The following is a 10137-nucleotide window of genomic DNA, read 5'->3' on the forward strand; positions in this document are numbered from 1 at the left end:
GTTGCCTGCACTTTTCCACTCTCTATATCCCTCTGGCTCTTTGACTTAAACTCACACTTGCCGGTGCTTGTTTTCAACTATCCTGTGGTTTGGTGGTTTTCTTAACCTGTGGGATTGTTCCTTTCCTACCCTGTCAAGGTCTGAATCCCAACCCCTGCCTTTGAACACTGCTGAGGAAAGGATCGATGAAGACAGTCAGGCATTTTACCAGCTAATGAAAAGCTGGCTCACAGCATCTCCTTACATTCTGTTCTAATGTCTTGCTTTTCCCATTATTTTACAGTACTTCATATTGCTACTGTGCATCTTTCTCCTGGAGATCATTGCTGGAATCCTGGCCTATATCTACTACCAGCAGGTGAGTGGACAGTAGACCTTAGGGACTCAAACGAGGGAGGGAGAACAGCTCATTATCATCCCATTTCTCCAGCCAAAATTGGCCTCGGAGGCTTGGGACCTAGGTCTGGTTGTGGTTCTCTTTTTCACATGTCAGTGCTCACTCCCCTCCCCATACAGAAGACCTTGGATTATTTACTGGTTTAGACAAAGCAGTGGTGGTTACTCTAGGGAGGCTGCTTAGCCTTGTTGCTCATCTCCTTCCTGTGGTGCACCTTTGTCTGCTGCTTTTCTGCAGACGCTTGTAGAAGACAATTTTTGAGGCTATGTAGATCTAGGAACTCTCCTGACACCATTCAAGGCATAGTGCAAGCAACTGAAATCACATTAGGGCCACTTGGTATGTTCAGGACATAGCTTGCTGCATCCAGCAAGCTACCTGCCATGCTTTGAACTGGCAAAGACAAAGCATTGTCCAGCTGAGAGGTCCTTTCAGGTCAAGAAGTTTTTGAGAGCTTTACTTAACCCAGCTTAAGCCCAGCTGAGGGGCTGGAGAAAGAGCACAGGCTCCCAACAGCTGCAGGTCTAGCCTGGCACTTTTTGCAGTTGCTGAGGGCAGAGGCTGAAGTAATCGCTTTGTTTTTAAAGGGCATTTAACCACCAAGGCACAAACAGCCTGTGAAGTTGCTCTCATGTCTGGAAATTGATTGGAAATGGCAAATTAGGATTGTTATCAACTGGCTATCTGAAAAGCAGCTGAATTTCCCATCTTGTTGACTTCACTGCCAGGATTCCTTGCCATTCCTTTTTCTCTTGGGCCTTCTGTGCTTTGCCTTGCTAAGATGGGCCCTGGTGGTTTGTGAGGAGCCAAAGAACTGTGCTAGCTCCTGCCCAGAAGGGATCTGGGGTATGAGTGTGCATATTTAACGGGAAAAGATCAATCCTGGTAGGCATGGCAGGAAGCCAGGGTCTGTCCATCCATCTGTGCATATGCGTGAGGTTCATATGTGACAGTGGATGAAGAGGAGCTGATCCCTAGGTTGAAATAAGGGACAGCATATTTGGAACTGTACCCTTGAGTGCTTTAGGTCGCTTGAGTGTGTCTTTGATCAATAACTGCACTTCCCCTTTCCCTCTGGCTGATAAATCCCCCTTCTCTCTTGGTTGCAGGATGCTTGCTCTGTTTGCCACTGTTTTTATTTCAGCCCTCGCTTTGGTGTCTAAGGCTTCTTGCGTGTGTCTGTCTAAACTGGTTCTTTTGTTATCTCTGTTCCATGCTGCAGTTCTGTCCCGTGAGCCTGCAGGTAACTGCTTTTCTTCCAAGCAATAATTCTGCTAATGGACTATCCCTTTTATTTGCCTTTGCCTTCCAGTTGCTGAACCTTTTTCTTTCTTTCTTTTACGCTAAGTCCTTTGTGTTTCCACAGAGCTTCCCAGCCCAGGATCTCCAAGCATTTTGCAAATATTAGTGAACAGGGCCTCATATCAGCTCTGTGAGATAGGTGTTGTCACCATCTGACACATGGGGTTGGAAGAAACAGTGTTTCAAAGGGAGAATAAACTCCAGACTGTATTTTGCGCAGTTTGGCATAAATGGATGTTTGACTTTTCATCTACTACTTACTGTGTGGAATAAAAGGTGCTGCTCACCTGTTTCATTCATTGACTCCATCTAAAAATCATGTTGACGTTTTTTGGTCTAGGAAAGTTGCTGCATGAACTAGGATGAAAAAAAAAAGATCTGCTAGGATGATAAAAAAAAGATGCAGCTCTTTGGTACTTTTTCACTGACGTCTGGATGAGTGAGAAGAATTCAAAGAATTCATCTAGCTTAAAGAGTCTCCACATGAATAAATGTTTGAATCCAATCACCTGGACATGCCAGTGGTTTATGATGATGCTTTCAGAAATTCTGCTCTTGCAAAATCAGATTTCATCTCTCTATTACCAGGAAAGGCCTTACAGTACTTATGCAGTCACACACTTAATTCCCTCCTGTGGCATCCTTTTTGAAGCTAATACAAGAGGTATTCAAACTATATGGCTTCAGTCCAGGATGCCAAGGACACTGATTTCTTTCTGCTCCTCGACAGAGTGACTTGGGTTTTAGTATTTTGTCACAGGCTTAGAGGGAGAAGACTGCACATGGTGTCACAGGCATATTCATGTTTAAGCAGGCATAGTTTTATATTCCCTTTTGTTGCAGGCATGTCTTGGCAATCTTACCAAGATTCAGGGTGAGGAGCCATATGGTGATGTGCAACAGGGTTTGAAATTTGGTCCCAAAACACCTCCTTCCAGTTATTAAAACAGAGGCAAGATCTGTAATCATTTGAAAATAAGCCTGTCCAGTCCAACCTTGGAGGATTATCTTGAAGGAAGCTATAGCTTCCACTGGGCTCTCTGCTCTGCTCTCCTCTTGGAGCAAAGGCAATAAAACATGCAGAGCTCTTGGTCACTCCAAGGAGCGAGTTTGCCTAGTGATTTTATCCCATTTGTCTCTTCCATTCAGCTGAGCATGGAGCTGAAACAAAATCTGAAGAACACCATGACCCAGAAGTACCGGAAGGAGGGAGAAGAGAGTGTTACCAGTGCCGTAGACAAACTGCAGCAGGAGGTAAGGATCTCTGCAGGCAAAGAGAACTAATGCAATTGCAGGGCTTAAAATGAAGCATACAAAAGGCATCTCTTGACATCCAACCTCCAGGTATTTCTTCTGTATGCTGAGTGCATGTTCTTGTCCTGATTCGAGGCGAAGTTGGGTGAGGTGCAGGGCCTGAGCCATGCAGCTGGCAGAATTGCATGGTGTGATCACTGAATAGCAGTAGCACTTGGGAAACAATATCTGAGGTGCTCCCAGTGAACTGGAGCTGCCAGGTCACTCTGACAGCTGTGTCTACTTGCCAGTTCAAAGCTTTGGAGAAATTGCTGACATTTTTCATTAAATTTCTCAGTACTCTAGAGAGCAAGATATAATGAAAGAAGAGCTCTCCCACCACTGCTGCTCACTGTGCCAGGCTCAGAAGCGGTTCAGGTTGGGGCTGCCACAGTTCTGACAGGTTTTCCCACAGAAAGGACCCTTGTGCATAGGCACTTTAAAAGCAGCGGGGTTGCTATACACATACTGCCAAAGCAGGTGCATTTGTGATAGTAACTGGTAATTAAACTTGCCCTGTTACCATCATTAACACTCTCCAGTGATTAAGAGCTGAGGCAGCTGCAGGTGCACTCTGGTTACAGCTCATCCCAGCAGTAACCAACAGTCACAGCTGCTGAAGGATAGATGAACCTGATATTTAATGACCATCTGGGGGACGCTTAACACAGAAGTCACTAATAATTATAGTAGCCTAAAAATCCCAAACCCATGAGATAGCTGGAGTCCCTGCAAAGGAGGGTGAAGTCCAGATCTTGACGTGGGAGGCTGGAGGGAGAAGGAGGTTGTGGTGCTGAAGGCTCAGGCTTTGCTCTCTGTGTGTACAGTTCAAGTGCTGTGGGAGCAATAACCACACGGACTGGGCTGACAGCCTGTGGATCAAATCTTCAGAGGCCAACGGGCGGAAAGTCCCAGACAGCTGCTGTAAGACGATAACTGACCTGTGTGGGCGAAGAGACCATCCTTCCAACATCTACAAGGAGGTAAAGAGAAAAGGGCTTCAGAACCACCTGTCACAAAGTATCTAAAGGAGGTGGGCAAGGGAGTGAGGGTGTTGGGTTATTAATGCAAGGTATATCAGTAGGCTTCAAAGTCAGTAGCGTGCCTTAGAAAGCAGAATTCATTTCTTTAGCTGAGCATTCAGCCATCTAGGCTATTAATTTATATGTAGGTATAGGGAAAAATACTAAATTATATTTGTTACCACTGAGTACATTAATAATGGGGAAAGTGGGAGAGGTTGTTGGTTCTGGCAGGAGACTTGGGATGCAAGTCCTACATTTGACACAGCTTCCTGTGGTTGGAATTACACGGTGAGGTGCAAGTGGAGATACTTTTAGTTCTTGATTGACATGGGATTTGATCTACAGCATATGGGGAAGAAAGAGGGCCCAGTATCAGAGAAATTAGGGCATTTCCAGTGGGCTGCGGTTTGTCCTGAAAAGTAGCTGGAGTCAAGATATAGGGGCTTATCTTGAAGCAAATTGAATCCTAATCTAGCTGAGTAAGTAAACAAGTGCCTCTCAGACCATTTATTCATCCAGCTTGCATAAGATTGGTGAAAATTCTTGCATCTGTTTTGACACCCTCCAGTCCTGTTGCCTGGCTCTAACTTGCTCACTGTGATGCTCTCTATGGGGCAGCATAGACCTGTTTCTCATCAGTGAAGCCAGCACCTTGGCTGGCTTTATCAGCCTAGGGAGCAGCAACTGGAGCTTTTTCCTTTTCCTGTCCCCCTGACAGTTAAGGAGGGCTGCTGGTGAAGAGGTGGCCCCTTCAGAGCAGGTATTTCTTTCTCACAGTCTGTGTTTTGAGCAGGACTTGGAAAAGGAAAGTGAATAACATCTGCATTAAGCCAAGAAACTCAAGCAGCTCAAAGGAAGCCAACCATCTATTTTTGTAGAATAAATAGGGAGATGAAGTCCAGTCTTTCTGATCTACCAAAGCCCTTCATATGTCCAGCTGCTTGGCTGGGTTTTGGACTTCAGGAAGAAGGCTTTCCCATAAGGTTTGCCTTTTGGGCAAGACCCAATGAGAAGTAGTGCAAGAAGCATCCATGAGCTGATGAGGTGTTTCTGAGAGTGGAAACCCACAACCATTTGAGGGGCAGGGCTGGCAATTCCCATCCTCTCTCTGTGCTGGGTGAAGCTGGAGGCAGCTGCACAGCTGCATTAAGAGAGGCCCTGTAGGCTACCAGATGTTTTGGCCTACCTGAAGAGGAGAACAAGCTGAAAGGGCAAGTTTGGATCCACAGTCAGATGCTGCATATCATGATGTGAATTCTTAGAGTTCACAAAATATTTAAGTGGCTTTGGGGAAGGAAAACCTAGAAAAGGGTCAGATAGGGAACAGGAGTATCTACTTCATATCAGGGCAGCTGGGTCTGACTATAAAATCTAATGCTGGCATGGGAAAAATGAGGCATTTGCCAACCCTCCATGGAGGGCTGTGTGCTCACTCCTTCCTTCTGCCTGCATGTGTGTAAGTGTGTTCACTGTAAACTCCTGGGGCAAGAGGGCCCCCGGCATTCTTGGGGCACTGCTGTAGCCTACACAATAAATCCCCCTGATGTTTCCAGTGAAAACCTGTCTCAAGAGTTAAACAGTTTAATTATTTAAAGGGAAAAAAAACAAACAGAGCAACAGAGAATGCTCTTGCTGATTTAATTTTGCCTTCTGACGATAAAAACTTGGGCCTGAAACAGGGAGGGGAAAGGTCATGACGCCATCCAAGGATGCAGTGGCAAGGCAGAGGCAGCCAGAGCCTGGTGTTCCAGGTTCACACTGAAACTCGCTGCTGTCATAAATAGCAGCGGGAAGAATTTCCTCTTAAAAGGTTCCTGTTATTTTAGTGTTTTTGTACTGCATCCACTCAGCAGCGTTTCCTTGGCCTTTTGGCCTGACAGGAGTAAATATCCTCCCCAGACATGTGCTAGGCAGTGAGTGAGGGAATCTTTCTCCACGTATCTGAGAGAAGAGTGGCGTGCTCTGTGTGATGTGGCAGGTTTTTCTGCATTTCTCCTGCCCAGCCAGCAGCCACCTCGGGTTTGTTCAGTGGTTCTTGAGCCAGCTGGTCCAGAGCAATACAAAACGTGATGCAGTTCACATCATCTGTGTCACTTTTCCAGTGGTACTGGGGGAAGAGGTTGCTCACAGATGCCACCTTCAATAATGTTGCTTTCACGTGTCACAACCATGGGACTAAATTAAACAAGAGGTTGAAATGAAGCTGACTTTCCATGTCCCTCCTTTCACCCTGCAGAGCGGTTGCATTACCAAGCTGGAAAACTTCATTCAAGAGCATCTGAAAATTATTGGGGCAGTGGGGATCAGCATTGCTTGTGTGCAGGTAAAAGGGCTGGGTGGAGTTTTGGGGTTGCTGGGCGGAAGTTAAAGGAACCCCTGAGCCAGGGGATGGAAAAAACATCTGGTGTTGTATTGCCCTTCCTTGCCTGGCAAGAAGTTGCCATGTACTCCGGGGACCCGAGGATTCTCCAGCTCCAAAGCAGAAGCCTTTCAGCCGGTGTGGTCCATTCCCTGCAGGTATCCGGCGGGGCCAGGGGGACAGTTCTGCCCGGGCCATGGGAAGGGCCGTGCCGGCCATGGCGGCGGCTCGGCAGCCCGAGGGAGCCCTCGTGTGGCCATGTGCCGTCACTGCCCGCCCAGCGGGGGAGCCGCTCCGCCGGAGGGGCCTTCCTACCCCGGCTCCTCGGGATTATCCTAAATCATCCGGAATTTCTCCCTCAGCTGTGTCATATTGAATGGCAGCCCTGTGGGTCTGCCATTATTTTGGAGAGGGTGATGAATAAAAGGGTAGGATATGGGTGTCCCATATCTATAAATAGAGAGGAGAGCACAGGATATTTTTTTTCCTGATGCAGATGTGTCTGGGAGTTCGTCGTCTTCCCCTTTGTTCTGGAAAGCAGCCAAATTACACCCCAGGAAGCTACTGGTGGTTAATTACAAGGATTAGCACAGATTATGTTCTCTCCTGCTGCTTATTGCAAGCTGGAGTGTGGTACCTCCAGGCGGGAGCTGGCTGCCACACCAGCCGGAGTCCAGACTGCTAGTTTGCAAGTGGCTGCCTCCGCTGCACCCATTCTCTTTTTTCATATATTTCTCCCTTCTCTTTTCCCTCTGTAGATCTTTGGGATGATTTTCACCTGCTGCTTGTACAAGAGTTTAAAGTCAGAACCATATTAATAGCTGTGGGAACACTGTTGCTCCCCTTCTGCCACTTCCCTTAGCACCTGCCAACCTGACCACTCTCCATCACCACCACCAAAGTGTCTGTAACCTGAGGACTTGGCTCTATAATTAAATGCCTTTAGAACCACGCACCGCCTTACCTGCCCCTCTGGGGGAAAGTCACCCTCCTTGTTGTGTACAAGGCAGCCGGGAGCTCAGCGGGTCCTCTTCCATGTCAAGAAAAAAAAGAGCTGTGGATCTTCTGCTAGAAGCTTTAGTGAAACAGTCCCTTGTTATAACTATGAAGCAAGATTTATCCAAGGCCACTTCTCTTGAGGCTTCTCCTGAGCCAACATGAAGCTATCAGAATGCTGTACAAGAATCACTTTCTGAGAAGTGGCTCAGCAGCACTGGGCATTGACACTGAGGACAGATGATGTTTCTGTGCTGAGCTGGAGTCAGAGCTGAGTTTCTCATACATGGAAGATTTCTCTCCCTCCTCCCAAGAGTGCACCAACATCCTAACACAGTTGTTTCCACCTGAGAGGATGCCTGCCTGGCTGACTGGGGCAGGAGCTACTTGTCCTGCTAACTGGGAGCACAACTTGGTGCAGCTGAAATCTGGTGGTGACTCTCATGTTGCCAAGATGTGAGTGCCTTAGGATTTCTCAGCACTTCCTCCTCTTCCTTGAAGCTTCCCCCAACACAGTGCCATTAGGAGCTACAAGAGGCCTTTTTCTTCCTACCAATTCTGATGCAAAGATGATGGACTACTTTCTAATTCTGTCTGTCTTATTGAGTGGCTTCTAGCATGAGTGAGAACACATTTCCTCCTACCTATCCCCTGCTGAGGTTTGGTGAAGAGCTGGTCTGTTTGTGGGGCTGGCATATCTTGCTTCCCTTTGGCCTGTTCAGTTAGGGGAAATACCTTCTTCATCTGTTACCATACATGTAGGGACATGCCCTTGGCTTGATTTTTCTAGTTAAACCCTCCAGGCTTGCCTCCCTTGGGCAGGAAATGAATATATACAAATGTTTTATCAGCCTCCAAAGACCTCATTAATCAGCTGAGGGTTTTCTGGCTTTATCTGGAAGCCCACTTTACTGGTTACTGCTGAGAAAGTCAGGAGAGTCAGTTTGAACCAGCTGGCCCAGTATACTTGGTAAATTGGTAGTGTTGGGTTAACTGTTTGCTGCAGTGGAATAGATTTTAATTAAATATTGTCTGTGCATTGGGATACCGTATACATACAGGACACAGACATCACTGCTGCCATGGAGTTGGTGCCAGCAGGTTCTCAGCCTGAATTCATGGTATCTTGTGTGCCTCTCATCCCTCATTCCTGGTGTGTCTATTATACTCATGAAGCAGCAAGGGCCACGGGATTTTGGTGTTTCTGAGCAGTGAAGACAGGCTCAGACTTCTGTAGACAAATTTATTTCCTCTCTTGGGCTTTTAGCGATGCTGGCTGAGCCCTGTCCCTGGCAGCAGACAGCCAACACAAGCAAAATCATCCAGACCACTAAAGGGTCTTGCAGCATTGTGGGGTTTTTGGTTCACAGAGCAGAAATCTTGGACTGGCACTAAAGGGTGACATGCTAAAATTCAGAGCAGGTCAATCTGAAACTCCCTCATCATCAGCCCTGAGAAATAATCCTTGACTAATGCTGAAAAGAGAGGTGGAGGAACTGAGGTGTATCCTTGGTTCCACAGCAGTAGGAAAGAAATCTAAATTATTGTGTAATGATCTAAAGGAGAAATCTCTAAATTATTTCTTGTTTTATAGTAAAGTTCCTTAACAAGTATTGACTACTAACTAAGAGGAAAATATTGAGCATGTTGCTTGAAGCAATATTTCTAGTTTCTTAAGCATATCTTCATAGCTGCCTTTGCCCATTCCCTTCAAAGACATTGTACAGGGTTGGGAGAGGCCAGGAAGAATGAGATATGAACAGTAAGTTGGCTTTTGTACACTGAGTTGTTTTATACTTTTTCTCTGTGTAACAATATTCATTGCTTTTGGATTTTTTTTAACCCAGTTTAAGTTGCTGGCCAATAGAAAAATAAAGCTTAAGGTTCTGTACTGACTCTGTGCAGCAAAATTGAACGGGTACCATATGCCAGGTGGGTTCTATGGATGGCTCAGATCCTGATGCTGAGGAGCCAGCTTCTAGAGAAGAAGCCAGTCTGAGGGACCAGCCTGGGAAGGAAGCTGGGAGAGAATCTGCTCCACATCCTTGCCTCACCAGCCTGGTTATGACGTGCTGCCATGGGGTGCTGCAGGCTGCTCCCTGTGGCACCAGAGGCTGAAGCTGCAGAACCTCAGGGCACGAGGTAATGCATATCAGCTGTGGTGTGTGCACCCAAGCACTGCTCCAGGATCTGTGCTCTCACCCTTGTCATACAGGCTACACCTCCTTGTCGCAGGCCGTGCTCTGAGGCAGGCGCGACAGGGCCTTTTCCATCAGGTAACATCCAAATTCGCCGTGATGGCCCTACTGCCACCTGTGGTTATTAGTCAGGTCTGCTTCAGAAGACCACTTGAGGCTCTCAATTGGCTCAGGGCTCTGCTGTTTCCACTTACCACAAAGACAGTGGAAATCTTTCCCCTTTTCTACCTTGGCTACAAAGGACAAGAAAAGATACAAGGACTCCCTGAAACAACATCTCAGCCTTGGCCATATTGATCACCATAACTGGTCTACTCTGGCCTCAAATCGGGAGGCCTGGAGACACACCATCTATAATGCTGCTGTCTCCTTTGAGAACACACGCAGGATCATTCTTGAGGAGAAAAGGCAATGCAGAAAGAACCGTGTTTTGCAGAATTTACCACCTAAGGAGTCTTTCTGCTGTGCCTTTTGCAATCGGATATGTCTGTCATGTATTGGCCTCATAAGCCACCAATGTGCCTGTAACAAATGTGGATAGAGCCTTCCCAAATCTTCGTTCGCGAA

The 10137-nt window shown here is 46.8% G+C and overlaps 1 protein-coding gene across 3 annotated transcripts in view; it reads left to right on the top strand.

The window, feature by feature from the left end:
• CD151 (CD151 molecule (Raph blood group)) overlaps positions 1–9282 on the top strand; it is a 34703-nt gene extending 25421 nt beyond the window's left edge. For all 3 annotated transcript variants that reach the window (XM_018082073.2, XM_018082071.2, XM_018082072.2), the window contains exons 5-9: positions 284–358; positions 2849–2953; positions 3820–3975; positions 6254–6340; positions 7135–9282. In XM_018082073.2, the coding sequence (XP_017937562.1) occupies positions 284–358; positions 2849–2953; positions 3820–3975; positions 6254–6340; positions 7135–7194 (483 nt within the window). In that variant the 3' untranslated portion in view covers positions 7195–9282. The remainder of the gene's footprint in view (positions 1–283; positions 359–2848; positions 2954–3819; positions 3976–6253; positions 6341–7134) is intronic.
• Positions 9283–10137: the final 855 nt, after the last annotated feature.

Source organism: Manacus vitellinus, unplaced genomic scaffold (genome assembly GCF_001715985.3).
Source record: "Manacus vitellinus isolate BGI_N305 unplaced genomic scaffold, ASM171598v3 scaffold_59_pilon, whole genome shotgun sequence".
Classification (NCBI taxonomy): domain Eukaryota; kingdom Metazoa; phylum Chordata; class Aves; order Passeriformes; family Pipridae; genus Manacus; species Manacus vitellinus.